General features: G+C 39.8%; 1 protein-coding gene across 4 annotated transcripts in view; it reads right to left on the minus strand.

Moving 5' to 3' along the window:
* The window catches only part of Sil1 (SIL1 nucleotide exchange factor), a 257,779-nt gene that overhangs the window by 84,756 nt on the left and 153,218 nt on the right, over positions 1-19,805 (minus strand). For all 4 annotated transcript variants that reach the window (XM_005327263.5, XM_078045997.1, XM_078045999.1 and 1 more), the window contains 2 exons: positions 8,723-8,843; positions 782-881 (listed from right to left, as the gene is read on the minus strand). In XM_005327263.5, coding sequence (XP_005327320.1) covers positions 782-881; positions 8,723-8,843 — 221 coding nt within the window. The remainder of the gene's footprint in view (positions 1-781; positions 882-8,722; positions 8,844-19,805) is intronic.

The raw sequence follows: 19,805 nt of genomic DNA on the forward strand, positions 1-19,805 counted from the left end.
ATTTAGTGGTAATCTTCTTCTCATGCTCTTCCTCCCTGCCCCATTTCGAATCACCCCCACCCTTATATCAGAGAAGACATTCAGCATTTGTTTTTTAGGGATTGGCTAACTTCACTTAGTATAATCTGTTCTAATGCCATCCATTTCCCTGCAAATGTCATGATCTTGCTATTTTTTAGTGTTGCACAATATTCCATTGTGTATAAATGACACAATTTTTTATCCATTCATCTATTAAAGGGCATCTTGGTTGGTTCCACAGTCTAGCTATTGTGAATTATGCTGCTATAAACATTGATGTGGCTGTGTCCCTATAGTATGCTCTTTTGGATATAGTCTGAGAAGGGGAATAGCTGGGTCAAATGGTGGTTCCATTCCCAGCTTTCCAAGGAATCTGTTTTTGTTTTAAATAATGAGTTTCTTATTTGTCATTAACAGTTTTTTGGTGATTTTTTTTTTTTTTGGTAGTAGGGTTGAACTCGGGGGCACTCAGCCACATCCCCAGCCCTATTTTGTGTTTTATTTAGAGAAAGGGTCTCACTATGTTGCTTAGGGCCTCACTTTTGCTGAGGCTGTCTCTGAACTCAGGATTTTCTTTTCTCAGCCTCCTGAGTCAATGGGATTACAGGGGTGTGCCACCATGCCTGGCACTCTTCCTATTATTTTTACAACATGATTATTCCGTGTTTAGTGCAAAAACTTTAGAAAACATGTTTCTCTCCTGTGCAAAAACTCAAGGCAATGCTGCAGGCTTACACTAACTGAAAAGAAGATCACATACCTTGTCTTCCTTTGAACTCTCCACCTCTGCTCCCTCCTTGAATTTGGCCAGGGCACTCTTGAGGTCCTGAGATGTATAGGTATTGGTGTTGATGTCCAATCTGTCCAAAGAGAAGATGAGAGTCAGGAGAAAGGTACCACATTCCCCAAGAAAGAAAAAGCTCCTGGCTGTCTGGGCACTCCAAGGTTATTTAGGCCAAGCCAATATTTAGTATATTCTTATACCTTTGCCTTCAGAGCCAGAGGCCCAAGAGGGTGACTTTCCTTGAGACTAGAGGAGGAAACACACAGCTAAAGACGGGGTTATTTCTTGAAGACAGAGGAAAAGGCACAGGGCAGAGAGAAGCCCACCTTTGACAAAGAGGTTACAGCTGGTAGGCAGAAATGATCCTAGAATGTCTGTAATGCTGCTCTCTGAGCTCAGGCCACAGCAGGGCCTTGTGGCAGGCAAAGGATACAGAGAAAGGGAAGGAAGGCAACAGGGACCCAAGTTCCTCAGAGTATGCTGACTTTAACTGACAAGGCAGTTTGATTTTACAAAAATGATTAGATAGATTCACACCTTAAAAATAACCTTTGAGGCCAGGCATGGTGGCATGCGCCCGTAATCCCAGCAGTTCTGGAGGCTGAGACAGGTGGATTTCAGGTTCAAAGCCAGCCTCAGTAATGGTGAGGCGCTAAGCAACTCAGTGAGACCTCATCTCTAAATAAAATACAAAATAGGGCTGGGGATGTGGCTCTGTGGTTGAGTGCCCCTGAGTTCAATCCCTAGTACTGCCCCCCCCAAAAAAGAATAATCTTTGAGACATGAAGAAAAGCAGGAGGTATATATTAATCTCACAGAGGAATGGATTTGAGATACTGATGAGTAGAAGAAACAAGGTCGGCCACTTTCCATAGCCTGCCTTCAAGGGGAGAGAGTAATCTCAACATGGCAGCAATCTCAATATTTTAAGAGACTAGAGTGGTATCCTAACAAAGACCCCTGGAGTTGATCCAAGCCACAACTATTTACCTTGACTGGAGAGAAGGCATCAGTGGGAGGAATGGGGAAAGGTTTCACCACCAGCACTCAAGTCAGTTAACAATGGTAATGTGGACAAATGGAAGTGTACATATGGAATGTGCTTGGACATGTCTGGCTATGGCTTGGTTAAGGATAACCCTGCAGATTTCAGAGTGGGGGAAAGGGTTGCTCTCCTATTCTACTTCAAGGGAACAGCAAGCAGTCTCATAGTCCAAAATCCTAACAGTTCTCAGCTTTCAAGAGAAGGACATGTACTCAGTCAGGGCTCTGCTCATTCAGTTTTGTTTTTGTTTTGTTTTGTTTTGTTTTTAATATATTTTTTTTAGTTGTCAATGGACCTTTATTTTATTTATTTATATGCAGTGCTAAGGTTAGAACCCAGTGCCTCACACATGCTAGGCAAGCACTCTACCACTGATCCAGAACTCCAGCCCCTCATTCAGTTTCTGATTCATCCTAAAGACTCTTTAGGTTCTGAGAAAAACTTGTTCTCTAAACCTCAGTCCTTCTAATCTCATTAATTATAGTTAATCACTCCTATTTATTGAATACTTTACTGTGGGTCAGTAGTTTGTTAGTTAAAAAGTAGTATTTCATTCAAACAGCATAACCTCACAAAGAAGGTAAGAGAATCCCGAATCCCTCTCTCCACGGAGCAACATCCACTGTCAACTGCATGAGGACACCACTGTCCTACCCGACTCCCTACCAGGAGCTAAGGATTCAGGAGCCACAGCTTGAACAGATTATCTCTTCTGCCTCTTCCAAGATTTGGTCAGAACTAATCCTATCTTGCCTTGTATCTCTGCTGGCTTTAGTGCCCCTCTCCCAGGCCATGCATTATCTCTATCCTCAGACATACAAAGCTCATCCCCAACTACATACATTCACACACTACTGCATCATTACTCTCACTTCATTCTTCACTGAGAAAAATGAAAGTTATCAAAAATTTCCTCATCTTTCCATCATCAGCTCTGCAAACCAACATGCACTTAGATCTATGCTCTCTACTATCCTTAAATTACAATGGATGTCAGCGTCCCTGCACCTATTAAACATGTTTTAGATCCCATGTGCCTTCACAAAAGGTTTAACCCTCATGACTATCAGCAATTTCACCCCTCAACTGGATTATTCTCATCAGCATACAACATTCCTTGATCCGCATAATCTCTTCATATCTTCATGCCATTTCCCTATTCTTATAGGGAAAACCTTAATGAACACATTGTCTATACTCACTATCCCTATCTTCCTGATTTGTATTTACATTGCTATTTGCTCTGACCTGGATTCTGTCTCTACCACACCACTAACACTGTTCATCAAAATTACTAATAACTGGGGCTGGGATTGTGGCTCAGTGGTAGAGTGCTCGCCTAGCACAGGCGGGACTTGGATTCGATCCTCAGCACCACATAAAAATAAAATAAAAATAAAAGATGTTATGTCCACTGAAAACTAAAAATAAATATTAAAAAATTCTCTCTCTCTCTCTCTTTAAAAAAAAATTACCAATAATCGATGACCAATCCCATGGTCCCTTCACTAACTTCACATTCCTCAACCACTCAGCAGCATTTGCACAGTGCATCTTTCCCTTCTTAAAGCACTCTTCTTTCCTGGCTTCTCTTACCCAACTCTCCTTGTTCCTTACTCGTTTCTCCAATTCTTCTTATTGTTCCTCTTCTCTCTACCTAAACCCTACATACAGGAATGCCCCAGAGTTCAGTCCTGAACAATGTTCTCTTCTTCATCTCCAACATGAGATTTTAAATACTGATTTATCAGTAATGCCAATACATCTTTGACCTGAACTTCTCCCCTCTCACAACTGATGTATCTTGGGTCTCAGATGTTTAATAAATACCTCAAATTTGCTGAATCTAAAACATAGTTCTTGATTCTTTCCCTCTTTCAACTTTTCTATTTCAATAAATAGCACCTCCAAGCACCCAGTTGCTCAAACCCCCAAATGAGACTTTATTTTGAATATTCTGAACTTCCTTCCTTCCTTCCCTCAACCTCTACATCTAAATCACAAGCAAGTCCTGTTGGCTTCACCTCCAAATTAAATCTCCAAGCTTGCCCACTCTCCATTAAGATACCTTAGGTTAAGCATCATTATGCCTTGTCTGATTTACTGAAATAGTATCCTCATTGTCTCTGTTCTTCTTCTTTTCTCCACCTTCAATCTCTTCTCCAGACACAAAGTAACTAGAGTTATCCTGCTAAATAATACCACATTAAATCACTCTCATGTCTAAAATCATCCATAGTTTTCTACTACCATTAAAGGTAAATGAAGAATACTCAAATGTTCCTTAATACTCCAAGATCTGGGTGCTGGGGTTGTAGTGCAGCAGTAGAGTGCTCACCTAGCACGCGTGAGGCCCTGGGTTCAATCCTCACCACCACATAAAAACAAATAAATAAAATAAAGATGCTGCGTTCAACTACAACTAAAAATTAAATATTATTTAAAAAAAAAACTCAAGATCTGGCTCCCACATCCCTCTCATTCTCATTTCCTAGTAGTTTCCTTTCTTCTCCTACATTATTTTCCTTTTTCTCCAATTTGATAATGCCTTCTCCTTGACAAAGCCAGAATCATTCTTATTGTTCCATGTTCTTGAAGTGTTCTGACCCCTAAACTTATAAACTTAACCCTCTGCAGGGATAAATCCTCCTCATCCTTTGTATCTCAGTTCAAATAGCTTGATGAGGGCTTTTCAACCTTCCTGTCTAAAGTGCTCTCCCCCAGGAACTCATCACCTTCTCCATTTCTTCCCTAGCACTTTTTTTTTTTCAATCTCTAATTATCTTACTTATGTGTGTATTTACCTGGGTTTTTTGCCTGCCAGTTTCCATAAGGCTGGCATCTTGTCTGTTTTGTGACTACCACATCCCCAATGATGGGTGCACAGGTACTCCATAGGTCTTTTGTGAAAAGAATGAAGGAAGGAAATAAATAGCTCTGACTTTGGCCCACCCCTTTAACCACGATACCATACTGTCCATGACATATAGTTAACCTAAGATAGTACAACATGAATGTAGTTTGTCCCTCAGCCCTCTAACACTGGAGGAAGATTCAAAGAAGCTATTTTTTCCAGGGCAAGAAGATATTCTATAAAGATATTAGCAGGGATATGTACAAAAACCAGCTTAAAGTATAAAAAGCAATAGGAGCCAAATATGCACAGAATTCAGACAGGACCAAGAGAATCCAGAGTCTCTCTAGGCCTTATAGCCCACAGGCATCATAGTGTAGATGCAATGAATTAGGCTTAACAGACCTCCCTAACTCCCTCCAATCCAGTAGTGCTGAACAAGTCCATCTACCTCCAGGCCGATCGTGCTTAACTCTGTGGGTTTACCAACATCAATCTAATGGAAACTTCTCCAAAACAGAATAAGCAGGTAAGCAAAATACTATACCAATTCAGGATACTGGCCTCCACCTCTGAGCCTCTGTTCCTGTTGCAGTGTTCAAGAGCCAGGAAGACACTATGAAGTGGAACTGGAAGAACACAGGATGAGACTCATCCAGAAAGAAGAAGTCATCACCACATGCAAACAGAGTCACTGAACGCACAGCACCAAACGTCCACACCACACTACCTTGTCAATGCCTTTGGGCTTCTGTTCAGACAGGTTTGCCACTGGCTATAACTGCTGAGAAGAAAGAGAAAATATCCAGCATATCCTGAAGGTCCTAGGGCAGAGCCTTCAGAAACATTCCAAAGGAGAAAAATTAAGAGGTAGAAATGGGAATAAATATTTCTCTCTTATGCTGTGTCTCTATGGATCACATGGATGGCTGTGCTTTCTCCTCATCCACTTTTTTTTTTTTTTTTTTGGTAAGTACTGGGAATGGGGACTGGAGTTGTGGCTCAGTGGTAGAGTGCTTACATAGCACATGTGAGGCACTGGGTTCAATCAATTTTCAGCACCACATAAACATAAAATAAAGGTGTTGTGCCCACCTACAACAAAAAAAAATTTTTTTAAAAGAAGGTACTGGGATTGAACCCAAGGGTACTCTTCCAGCACTCTACCACTGAGCTACATCTCAGCCATTTTTTTATTTTGAAACAGTTCTCCCTAAATTGTCCAGTCTGGCCTTTTTTTGGCGATCTTCCTGCCTTAGCTTCCCAAGCAGCTGGGATTATAGGCATGCACCCACCATTCCACCCAGCTGTGCTTTCTAGTCTAAAAAAAATGGACAACCCGATAAAGCAACCAGTGTCCATACTGATGATCTATGGTCAGGTAGTGGAAAAGTAACTTCCCATGGCAGAAAAATCAACAAGTAAAAAGCTCCATATGCATCAAGTTCCAAACTCAATATAATTAAACCAAGGAAAAAATAAGAAAAAAAAAACCTACTTATATTAGATGTGAGAAAAGAAAAGACTTCCTTAAAAGTACTATTAGATGTTGAAATATATGTGTGTAGGGAATGAAGAAAGGTTGGCAGGGACCACAATAATATTTGATTATTTTTATACAGTTGTGAGAAAGAAGTAATTGTATGACCAGTGGTGACCTGGGTCACTCCAGGTGTTATGATTTAGATGAGGTTTCCATAAGGCTGGCATCTTGTTTGATTTGTGACTACCACATCCCAATGATGGGTGTGTGAGAGAAAATAAAAGCTCATGCGTGAGAAAATAAAGGTATGTCCAGATATAAATGATTAGATTATGAAAACTATGACTTAACCAGAGGATTAATCCATTTGTTGGATTAATAATCTGAATGGATTACTGGGTATTAACTATAGGCACGTAGGATATGGCTAGAGAAAGGAAGTAGTCACTGGGGGCATGCCTTGGGGATTATATTACCCCTGGCTCCTTGCACTTAAAAAATGCTGACTAAAACATTCTTCTAATTTGTTCTTATCAGAACAAACTTAGTCACAAAACTGACTAAAACACGGGGACCCTGTTTCCTGGTTGTCAAAAATTGAACTGCTTTCCTCCACCACACCCTTCCACCATGATGTTTTGCCTCACTTCTAGCCCAGAGCTATGAAGTCAGCAGACCATGGACTGAAAGTATGAAACCATGAGCCAAAATAAACTTTTTCTCCTTGTTATTGTTTAGATGTGATATCCCCCAAAAGTTTCCCTGTGAGACAATGCAAGGTTTGGAGGAGAAATTATTAGGCTATAGCCTTAACATAATCAGTGAATTAATCCCTAATGGGATTAACTAAGTGGTAACTAGAAGCAGGTGGGTTGTAGCTGGAGCAAGAGGTTCATTGGGGGAATGGCTATGGGATACATATTTTGTATCTGAAGAGTGGAGTCTCTGTCTCTCTCTCTGCTCTTTGATCATCATGTGTGTTGCTTCCCTATGCCACACTCTTCTGCCATGTTGTTCAGCCTCGCTGCAGGCCCCAAGGAATAAAACCATGCCTGTCCATGAACTGAGACCTCTGAAACTATGAGACCCTAAATAAACTTTTTCTCCTCTACAGTTGTTCTGGTCAGGTCTTTCAGTCACAGTAGTGAAAAAGTTGACTAAAACATTCCTCTAATTTGTTCTTATCAGAACAAACTTAGTCACAAAACTGACTAAAACTCCAGGTATGGACCCATTTTCAGAGACTGGGAAAAAGGAAAGACCCTTCCTAGTTTGGGGTGAACTAGAAGGAAAACAAATACCTCTATCTCAACAAAAAGCAGAATTTTCCAATAGTGAAAACTGCCCAAATCTCATTAATACAAATGGACTTCCTGAATGACCTTTTTGTCAGGTATGTCAAAGAAAAGACTCAGGTAAGAATTGGGCCTCTAAGGTCCCTTTCTGATTCACATTTAACTGTAAAATTTGTTTAAACAATAAAAATCTCAGGAATGAGTTGAGCCCATGTAATCCATGATTAATTTACAGTGTTTCAGAAAGGGGTCCACAAACTATTTGTAACAACCAGGTAATACTGTAGGCTTTGTTAGCTGTCTGTCCCAAGTGCTCAACTGTCACTGTAGCAAGAAAATAGCAGACTACATGTAAATGAATGAATATGGCTATATTCCAATACTTATGGACATTGAAATCTGAATTTCACATAATTTTCATGAGTCATGAAATACTATTCTTCTTTTGATGTTTTCCCAACAATTAAAATATATAAAAGCTAACTTAGCGTATAGATCATACCAAAACAGACAGCAGTCCCAATTAGACCCAAAGGCCATAATTTGCTAGTCTCTGCATTTGAGACTTCATGGCTGGTGTTTATACTGAGCTTCTGAACTGCATAATTCTGGCAATGGCTGTCATCCCATGCCTTAACCTCCTTCTCCCTCATTCAGGAAATACTAAGCAAAGAAAACTTGTTAATTCAAGGCAATGAGGAGACAAATAGAGACTATTAATTCTCTAAAATCAAATAACCTGAACTGGTTATTAAAAAGTAAGGCAATCTCTAACCATTGAAGAATATAGTAGCTTCTACTTGTATACTATTAGAAAGCCTATTTTAATACTGACTAACAAGAGGAAAAGTTAGTCTGAATTAAAGACTATTTAAAATGCAATTTTATTGTTCACCAAGGAAGTATTACTGCAAAGCAGAAGGCCTAACAGGCCTGTTTTAATGAATAGATGACTCATCTGTAATCAGCACATTAATTGTTGGGATTCAAATGGGTGCTCTTAAAGTACTGAGAAAAATAGTTTTCTTTTTAAAGCAGGTTAAGCATTCCCTCTATAGCCTTTTTTAAAGTATCAATTTGCTTTGCAAACTGTATCCTTCCAAAGATTGTACTGGTAAACTTCACAAATTCTATGCAAATAAATAAATAAATAAATGCCACATGAATTTGAGCAACACTTTCCATATTTCAAAATCAATACTATCATTTAGCCTCTCAAATCTTAGGGTCAACACTGTACCTTCTGCCTCTTTTCAACCCTTTCAAATTATTTCGGAACTTGTCTTCATATTGGAGTTTCACTTCTCTTGCCCCAGTCTGAAGATTCAGCCGCACATGGGATCCTGCAGGAACAGCCTGACCTAAAAGCCAAGAAGAGAAAAGGTTTTTAAGGTCTGGAGTCCAAGGAGGGACTCCAGGATAGAGTGGCTAGTTAGCAAGCCAATAGAACTTACTAGTTTATGAAGACCATACTGCTATGTTCAGTAACCTCTTTCAGGAAGCCTTCTCTTTCCCTCTAACCCACGCACCCCACATGTACTCCTTTTGCTAATCTATAAAGAAATCCGGCCGAGGCAAGAAGAGCCAGAGGTTATACACTTTAATCTAAAGGCCAATATTTTCTCATTAGAACTGCCTATTTGAGCTACTCTATATTTTCTTCAAATTAATTAATTTGAAGAAATTAATAAGCTTTTTTGTTACATGCAGCAGGTGAATGAATGGTGGATATCTACTCATCCCTGAGGACATGGCTACATAATTGTTTTCTCCAAGACAGTCTTCCTGCCCCTCCCCCAAAAGTCCCAAAGAGCCCCAGACAGCCTGCCATCCCAGCAAGCTTTCCACCTCACCACCCTCATCCATTTAACCAGGCTCCTTCTTATGACCACGGGGACTGTATCTCCTCCTTTTGGATTTCCCTAGTCCTTATGCCAAGCTTGACACATAAAATTTGTGGCTCATAACATCTATGAGATGGAAGAAGAAAGCAATTGGGAATGCAGGAAAACACAGCAAGCCAAGGAATCAGGGAGTAGAACCAAGAGAATTGAAAAACCCACTCCCACCTATCTCAGAGGAGCTGATCCATTAGCTGGGAAAACAAGTTTTGTGAGAATGAATGGACTATTCACATGCACTGCACAAAACTACCAGAGTAAAGGATATTTACCAGGTATACACCAGGCTACTGTGGTGGGTTTTAGGAATACAAAGATGAACGTTAATGTCTACCAGGACAGAGCATTTCAAGGAAAGGGCTTTTCAGGAGACAAGAAATGTGAAGCAAAGATGGTGCTTCTCTCACCTGGACTTTGACTCTGCTTTCTCGTCCCAGATGGTACTGCCTTGCTTAATTCAAGGGAAACTCATAGTACAAGTTGTCTCAGAATGATCAGGTAAACCCTGAGTATAAGAGGGCAAGGAAGTAGCAAGAATTCCTTTTCGCAATTCTGGGAGGATCATATTGAACTCTGAATTACTCCAGCCACTCTGCTGCCAAACAAGGAGCCAAGGAAAAAGTACGCCAAGACATACTTCTTCTCTTCGGCTGCCCCACTTCAGTAGGGAGCTGCTGTGTCTTTGGCTAAAGTACACAGCAACCTATAGTTCCTAAGGGTTTATGCATAATGATCTCCCTAACCTCAGCCAAAGTATTTTAAGAATTCAAAAACAAAAACAAACACAAAACGTGTTCATAGTACAGTGAGAGAACCATTCTCTGGGGTGGCTTTCTGATAAGGTTAAGTTGGGGGTCAAATGAGGCAAAAAGACCTAGACTGAGGGAAAATGGAATTTCAAATGGAGGGAGCAACAAGTGTAAAAGTTCTGACACAGAAACCTGTAGGCTACTAGAGTGGAGGAGCAGACCAGGCTGGCAGGACTGTGGGGGCCTCTGGCTTAGTATACCGTCAGGAATCCTAGGCTTCTTTCCTGGGATGGGAAAATAAAACTAATGTTTGAGGACAATGGTTCTCATTAATCCATTTGATGGATTAATAATTTGAATGAACTGCTGGGTAATAACTATAGACAAGTGGGGGGTGGCTAGAGGAACTTAGGAGCATGCCCTTGGGGTTTATATCAACCCTGGTTCCTGAACTCAAGCTTTCTCTTTGCTTCTTGGCTGTCATGAACTGAGCAGCTTTCCTCCGCCATGTCCTTTTGCCGTGATGTTCTGCCTCACCTTGAGCCCAGAGTAATGAAGCCGGCCTTCTATGGAACAAGGCCAGGAGCCCCCAAATAAACTTTTTCTCCTCTATAATTGTTCTGGTTGGGTCCTTTAGTCACAATAGTGAAACAGCTGACTAAAACACTCCTACAAGAGGGCCATTTCACCAGCTGTTTCTTTTGCCCAGAATATTCTTTCTAACCTCAGCCTCCATCTCCTCACTATCTCTAATACCAACTAAGGGTCACTTCCTCTAAGAAGCATCTTCTGTTCCCTGGGATCAGATCTATCTGCCCCAAAGGCTTGTGCAGCACCATGAATCTCTTTCTTTATAGCACTTAGTACAAGCATTAGTTATAGTTTTCTGTGGTTAAAAACTCATTATTTTTCCTGTAAGGATTGTCATATGACCTAATATATAGTGAACTGTCAATAATTATTTGTTGAGTAAACATTTTTAAAAGAAAAAGAGGACATCCTGGCTGATCTACAAGTATATAAAAAGATCAATGAGGATTTTCACTAGGGCAGGTAGATTCATAATAATTAGTTGTGTTAACAGCTATTTTTAGCAGTACTAGTACTACTACTACTACTACTACTAATAATAATAATAATAATAAAAATAATAGCAGTGTCAGGAGGGAGGAGGGCAGGAAAAGAGTAAATACTGGGGAATGACATTAGCCAAATTAAACTATTATATTGTGTGCAAGTACAAATCTGTAACAACAAATCCCACCATTATGTACAACTATAATGCACCAATAAAAAATGTGGAAAAAAAGGAAATAAAAAGTTTAATAGTTATGGTGGGCTGTCTATTAAAAATAATAACAATAAATGCAGTGTCTTGAATTTTCTGATTTTGATCAAGAACAGAAATAGATGAATACACAGAAATAATAGAGAACATGAGTATAGAAGCTTCAGATATGACAGGTTAGACCTTACTAAGATGGCCAAGGAAGACAGGAAAATCTTATGTAAATCTATTTTATTTGGAGAGAATTTCCAAAATTGCACTTTTCACAAAAGCCACCCCAGGAGCAAGCACAGTAACATTAACTGAAAACACAGGTTATGCTCGTTTAAAATGTAAAACCAGTCATGGCAGAAGCAACAGAAAATGTAGTATTTAAAGGTTTCTACCCCATTGGGAAAAAGGCCAAGTTAGAGAGTGTTATCCGATCTGCATCATTTAACTTCTGTGGCAAAAGAAAAAAGTACCAGAAAGAATATTGAGAAAGAGCAAAACAGAGGCATAGAGAAATCGTGTGTGTGTGTGTGTGTGTGTGTGTGTGTGTGTGTGTGTGAGAGAGAGAGAGAGAGAGAGAGAGAGAGAGAGAGAGAGAGAGAATGTGTGTGTGTGTGTGTGTGTGTGTGTGTGTGTGTGTGTGTGTGTGTGTCAGGAGCCAGATATGGGAGGCAAGGGAATAAATAGGCAGAAAATAAAATTGGGATCCAGAAAGGCAGACGGGCCTGCAAAGCCTACACTGGCAGTCCCTCGACTACTGACTCTTTTTTTTTCCCCTCCATAGAAAACCCTCTTGTTTATTTGATTAAACAAAAATAAAACAAGCTGCATAGGAACAATTTTAAAGTCCAAAGCGACACCAACTTTGTTTTAAGGCTGTAGTAGCTAATACTGCATCTCCTTGCTACCTTCTCCGGCCTTCTCTGTGGACCAAAACGATACATTCAGAAGCCTGTAAGCTAACATAGGAGTTTTTGAACACTTTTCCATTGGTTCTTCATCTGCTCATTGCCTGTCATGCCTCAGCCTGCAACATTAACATTTAAGATTTAAAAGTAAAAACCAAAGGGGAGAAGAGGGGGAAATACAAAGAAAAATCCACTTTTGCCTACTAAAGGTTTGGGGGAAAATCTTGATTTCCCCACCCATCCACCAAAATGATGGAGTCGGCATTCCCAAGGCCAAGCCCACTTAAAAAGAGGCAAAAGGCAGTTGGCACCCCACAAGGGCCGACAGTCTGCTTTGTGCAGCCAGAGAAGTTATTGTGGTGGTGCGTATTTCTCCTATCAGTTTGCCTGGAACAAATAGTAAAAATTAGAGGTTTAATGTAGTCAGCATGACTAACACCGGGCATAAGATCTGTGTTAGAATCCCCCAATCCTGCATTTACTTTTCCTTTAAAAAATAAATAAAAAACTCAATCGAGACACATATTCTATACAAAAAAAATAAATAAATTAAAGCATTTTGCTGACCAGGCATGATATCTAATGAACAGTATTAAACAAGATTTATTAAAAAAAAATACTAACAACCCTCCCACCCAACTGACTATACCTATCATGCTAATTTAAAACATCCCTTTACCCACCCACCCTCATCTGCATTGACTTTAGGGGAAAAATGGAGGGAAAAAGAGATCTTACCACCCTAAACACAAGAAAACCCACTAAATGTGAAAAACTCTTCCTCTGAAGACAACTACACAAACTGCTGGAAACATAAAGAACTATTACAGAGCTGGTTATTTAAAGAAAGTAAACACTTGCTAGACACACCAACATTCAGCCAGTGTGCTCTGAGATAGCCTTAAGAAAAAAATATTACCTGAGCTGTAAGTTAATACAATCATTAAGAGGAGGTCTAAGACCGTGTGGATACACAAAACTTTTAGAACCATTGCTGGTTAAATGATGATGGAGAACATCCCACCAGGCTGGCTTGTTAACCCGTTAAGATCAGTTTGTTTGTTTTTAAATAGACATTATTGAGGTATTTCTTCACCGTGATATTTACAAACCCAACTCTCATTATTACAGTGGTGTCAGGACCCTCTCTTCCCACTGAACCAAAAATCAAACAGGGAAGAGGAGGGGCAGAAGGTCAATACAGTATATTCTGATAATGTGCTTCTCAAATTTATTAAGTATTTAACAAACAAGTAAAGGAGGAGGGGGGGACCCGTCCACATGTTTACCTTTGGTAGGAAAAAAAAATTAAAACACAAAACAAAAGGGCAACACACACTTGGCCTGTCACTGCTCAAAAGCAACAGTGATTGCTGAGAGGTCATGGCCATGGACATCCTACTGGGTTCAGAAAGGTACAGTTACAATCATGAAGTCAAAAGGATTTTCATTCCCTTCAAATGTGTGATGTTTCCATCTAGACTTCAAATTTCCCCCTAAAAGGGTATATCTGCAGACATTGGAATACAGAGATAAAACATTTTTTCTCTTGAAGAGAAAGAGAGGCCTAAGGTCTTTATTTCTAATTCCTCCTAAATCCTCCAGTAGATCAGATTAACCAGTAGTTTCATAATACTGAACAACATAACATGGTAAAGGTATATGTATGTGTGTGTGTACACACACACACACACACACACACACACACACACACAGAGAGAGAGGGGGGAAGTCTGATTGGTGAGAACTACTTGGGTTTATGACTGCATTTACCTGACGTCTCTTTCTTTTAAAGGTCAATCTGGCGTTTCTCCTGAAGAATCCAGGTCTAGATTTATGAAAACATTTCTTACAGAGGTAGGTAGCTTCCCACTTCCACCCACTCTCCACTGGATTAATAATACTCTTCTTTCCAAAACCATCATTTGCTAACATGAGGTAGATGACTTTTGCCAAAAGTAAGGTAGAAACTAAATGAAAGGAGTTAGGATGCCAGAGAAACCCTCAGAGCCTGACTACTGACTCTTTTCAGAGCAGATCCTATGGCTGAGTATCCCATCCTGCTGACATTCTGTCCACAATAAATAAGGCTACCTCATGATTGAGTTTTGACACCTACTGGAACTATCAATCACAGGCCAGGACCCAGATAACAACTGCTTTTCCAGGGGAAGAAAAATTGGTGGCAGATTGCATCACTGTCTCCAAATTTCTTTTGTTTTGTTTTTTTCCCTTTCCCCTCACTTCCTCTTATATGTAATTTTGTATAACAATGAGGATCTCCTTCCATTTCCATGCAATTTCCCTTATCTCTCCCTTTCCCTCCCACCTCTTGTCCCAGTTTAATGGTAATCTTCTTCTCATGCTCTTCCTCCCTGCTCTGTTCTAAGTTGCCCTCCTTATATCAAAGAAGACATTTGGCATTTGTTTTTTAGGGATTGGCTAGCTTCACTTAGCATAATCTGCTCTAATGCCATCCATTTCCCTGCAAATGCCATGATTTTGTCATTTTTAGTGCTGAGTAATATTCCATTGTGTATAAATGCCACATTTTTTTTTAAATCCATTCATGTATTGAAGGGAATCTAGGTTGGTTCCACAGTCTAGCTATTGTGAATTGTGCTTGTCTCCAAATTTCTTATTCTCTACTTATCATACTGTTTGTTACATGCCTTTGAAGTTCCTCATACTAGTGGTACAGGGTACTTTCCTACCTCTTCACTTTAGATTTGGCATGTGAGGTGTTTTGGCCAGTGAGATACTAGCAAAAGTGCCACAAAGAGGTTTTTGAAATGTGCTTTTGTAGTTGATTTGTGTCTTGGGATTCTGTCATCATCATGAGAAAAAGTTGCTAGACTTCTGGTCCAAGAAGAATGGGAGACTCATGAAGCAGGCCGGACCTAAACTACTGTTTAAAGCTAAGCCCCACTAAGCCCAACCATGATCAGGCCAAGGTAAGCTGATCTGCAGATACATGAATAAGAATAAATGGATTTCTTTTTAAATTTTTCACTTTGAATTATGTTTGAACTTACACCAAGTTTGCAGAAATGGTAGAGTTTCCAAACACTCCTTCCTAACTTTAACATCTTACATAACTATTGTAAAATGAACAATATCTATAGCCTTTTTAAAAGTCCTTTTCAAACCTTACCAGTGTTTCCACTGTCCTTTTTTTGTTCCCAGATCCCACATGGCCTATTCTCCTGGTCTCCTATACGCTGCAACAGTTTTTCAGTCTTTACTTGTCATCTATTACCTTGGCATCCCTGAGGAATACTGATCAGTTTATTCAGGACTGTCTGATATCTTTTCATGATCAAACTAAGGTCATAAACCCCTGTTACTGGCACCACAAAGATGCCATGTCCTTCTCAATGCATCATATCACAGGATTTGTGATTTCAATATGTCTTATTACTGATGATTCCAGCCTAGATTGACAAATCAAAGTAATATCTACTATGCTTTTCTACTGTTGTAAACAAAAATCACAGGAAACTGTCAAACTGTAAAAAAATTAAAAAGTTAAACATGAACATAGAGTTAGTATGTGAATGCAGAAATTCTATACCTAGATGTATATCCAAAAAAACCAAAAACATGTTCACACAAAAACTTATAAATAATACAGCTGTGAGCATTATAATCTGTTAAAATATAGAAATGACCTAAATATCCATCAATTTATAAACAAATACATAAAATGTGATCTATCCACACAATGAAATACTATGTCACCATTTAAAGAAGTGAAAAAATACTGACACATCCTATAACACAGATGAACCTTAAAAATATTAGGCTAAGTGAAAGACACACCAAAAAGCCACATTCATATAGTTCCTTTTATATGCCTTTTCCAACATAGCAAATCCATAGAGACAGATTACTGACCATCAAGGGGAAGGGAAAGGGGAAGAAAGGAATGGGGAGTATTAGGGTTATGGGTATATTTGGGGGATGATAAAAATGTTCTAGAATTAGATATTGGTGCACCACAAGGTGAAGTTACTAAAAACAAAACACTGAATTATTTTTAAAATTTGGGGAAATACTTTGATTACACAAATCCCTACAAATCGTTATATAATGTTAGGGGAGATCATCTGCAATTACTATTAGAGTAGTTACTTAATGGTGATCTTTTACTTCCTATTCCCCTCCTTCCTTAGACATTTATTAATGGGATTTTCACTGAAAGGAAAAATGGTAACTTTAAATGGTGGAACCAACTTAGATGCCCTTCAGTATATGAATGGATTAAAAAAATGTGGCATATATACACAATGGAATTTTACTCAGCAATAAAAGAATAAAATCATGGCATTTGCAGGTAAATGGATGGTGTTGGAGAAGATATGCTAAGTGAAATCAGCCAGTCCCCCAAAACAAATACCAAATGTTTTCTCTGATATAAGGAGGCTGATTCATAGTGGGGTAGGGAGAGGGAGCTTGGGAGGAATAGGTGAACTCTAGATAGGGCAGAGGGGTGAGAGGAAAAGGGAAGGGGCAGGGGGTTAGCAAGGATGGTGGAATTTGATGGACATCATTATCCAAAGTACATGTTGGTGTCAACATACTTTAGATACAACCAGAGATATGAAAAAATTTTGCTGTATATGTGTAATAAGAATTGTAATGCATTCCACTGTCATTTTTAAAAAATCAATTAAAATGATTTAAGAAAAAAATATCACTTTGTAAAAAATAAATGATGCAATAAATAGGAGTTGGAACATGGCAGGCGGAGGGAGCAATATTGTGACCTCCTCAGCTATGCTGGCAAAGAGAGACATCAGAACAACTGGATGCTGTCTGCTCAGGAATGTCCAGCAATGCTGGGCTGAGGTGGTACCTAAGCAAACAGTTTGAGCTTCTCAGAGGCCACAGCACGCTCGGCTGCGGGTAAATCCAGACCACTCCGTGCCGAGTTACTGGCTGGTTGATTTGCCACCCGCCTCAGACCGGCCTCAACTCGGCGCTACAGAGACCCTCCAGCAGAGTAGAGAAACAAAACTTCGGAGCTTGGAGGATCTTTTGAGGTGGTGCCAACCAAGCCTCCATGGACCAGTGGATCACGAGCTGAGGTTGGATTTAGGAGAGACAACCAGACCCACCCTTCCCATCACACATCCCGCAAGGAAACCGGCGTCCACCATGGCAGAGAACTGACGCCATCAGAGTTCTGTGGATGGAACGCTCCACAGCGAAATTGGCGACCACAGGTGTGTGACCCTCAGCCCTCCCTCCCCATACAGCTGGGAAATCTCAAAAATCTCTCCCCAGCTCTCTGTGGGCATAATTATCAGAGCGGAGGGAATCAGGAGGGGCACATGACCTCCATCTCCCCCCCCCAACCAGCGATGTCAGCCAAGGCCTTTTTCTGCCAGCTCCCGGGGCGTGGCTACCGGAGGGAATCAGGCAAAATAAGCTGATGGCCCCCAGCCCCCATGCTCCACAATATCGGGGTCTGGGTGAATGGCAAACAGAGCGTGCACTGTCAAGAGAACAGGGCACCCAGGGGGCTATAGGCCCGGAGTGTAGTTAGATCTGTGGAGAACGCCACCGGTGAGTGGGGCCTGGTTGGCAGGAAAAGGTGGGGTGGGCCCTGGGCCACTGACCAGGATTGGTGAGCCGCCCAGCTGGGGAGGAGGAGCCCTATCACAGGGATTGTTTCCTGCGCCTTGAGGGCAGAAGCTTGGCCCGGAGGGCACAGTTCCACCTACTGGAAGAGAAGATAATCAAACTCTTAAGACTGCTTTTTTTTTTTTTTCCAATTTTTCCCCTTTTCTTTTATTCTTCCTATTTTTCTTTCTCTCTCTCTTTAGTGACTTCTTCCTTCCCCTTCTCCTACCTATCCTCCCAAGCATTATGACTTCAACTATGTGTAATTTACTAAATGCATATAGGTGAATGTTCCGAGGTGGTCTATAGTACTCCCAAGTCCCTAGCTACCCCCAAATACTCTGTTCCATTCTCCTGTTAATATGCCCCTTCAGTAGAGCAATCTTCCAAGGTTGCTAAGATATACCAATCCCCATACCATCACATCACCCAACCCAAACATAAAGTCCTAAGACCAAACCTCAAGTCGCAATTCGCCATCAGAATCCATGTCATTTATGAAATGAATGAATTTTCTTTAAAGTACAATAAAACCCAACATCTCTAGACATAGTCTCCCATCACAAAGGAGAGATCTCGAAGATATACAAAACCAAAATAAATTTATACGAGTAAGTAGTAACACAGCAGTCAAACAGAGTCAGAAAGTAACGTGAGCATCATGAAGAAAAAAAAAAACAAGGAAAAAAAGGATTACAAACAATGCAGGACAGCCCAAATCTACAGGAGAACCTAAAGGCATCAGGAAAATGGTCATATAAAGAACTCAAGGCATACCTGACTCAGATGGAATGGAATCTTAAAGAGGTTATTAGACAGCAAATGCAAACAATGAAAGAACGCCTCAACAACAAACTACATAAACAAATTCAAGAAGCAAATCAACAATTCTACTGGGAGATAGAGGTTATTAAAAAAAATCAAACAATAATCCTAGAAATGAAGGAAACTATAAACCAAATTAAAAACTCAAATGAGAGTATTATAGTAGAGTAGATCAAATAGAAGTCAAAACATCAGACAATGAAGACAAAATATATCATCTCGAAAAGAGTCTAGTCAACTCAGAAAGGCTGGTAAGAAATCATGAGCAAAACATACAAGAGATATGGGATATCATAAAAAAAACAAACGTAAGAGTCATTGGGATAGAGGAAGGTATAGAGGTCCAAACCAAAGGAATGAGCAATCTATTGAATGAAATAATTTTAGAAAACTTTCCATACATGAAAAATGAAACGGATATCCAAATCCTAGAAGCCTACAGAACACACAGAACCACAATAGACCAACTCCAAGACACATTATTATGAAGAAATCCAACATACAGAAGAAGGAGAGAATATTAAAAGCTACAAGAGAAAGGAGGCAGATTACATTCAGGGGTAAACCAATTAGGTTAACAGCTGATTTCTCATCACAGACACTGAAAGTGAAAAGATCCTGGAACAACGTATTTCAAATGCTGAAAGATAATGGGTGCCAACCAAGAATATTGTATCCAGCAAAATTAAGCTGTCATGTTTGACAACAAAATAATAATCTTTCATGATAAACAAAAGTTAAAAGAATTCGAAGCCAGAAAACCAGCACTGCAAAGCATTTTGGGCAAAACAATACACGAAGAGGAAATGAAAAACAATAACCAAAACCAACAGTGGGAAGTACCTCAGTAAAGGGGGGGGACTAATCAAAGAGGGAAAAACAAACCAAATTAAAAATAAATGAATAAATAAATAAACAAACAGACCGGAAGTACAAACCATATATCAATAGTAACCCTAAATGTTAATGGTTTAAACTCACCAATAAAGCAACATAGGCTGGTAACCTGGATAAAAAAACAGATCCAACAATA

The sequence above is a fragment of the Ictidomys tridecemlineatus genome, chromosome 1 (genome assembly GCF_052094955.1).
Source record: "Ictidomys tridecemlineatus isolate mIctTri1 chromosome 1, mIctTri1.hap1, whole genome shotgun sequence".
NCBI classification, from domain to species: Eukaryota; Metazoa; Chordata; class Mammalia; order Rodentia; family Sciuridae; genus Ictidomys; species Ictidomys tridecemlineatus.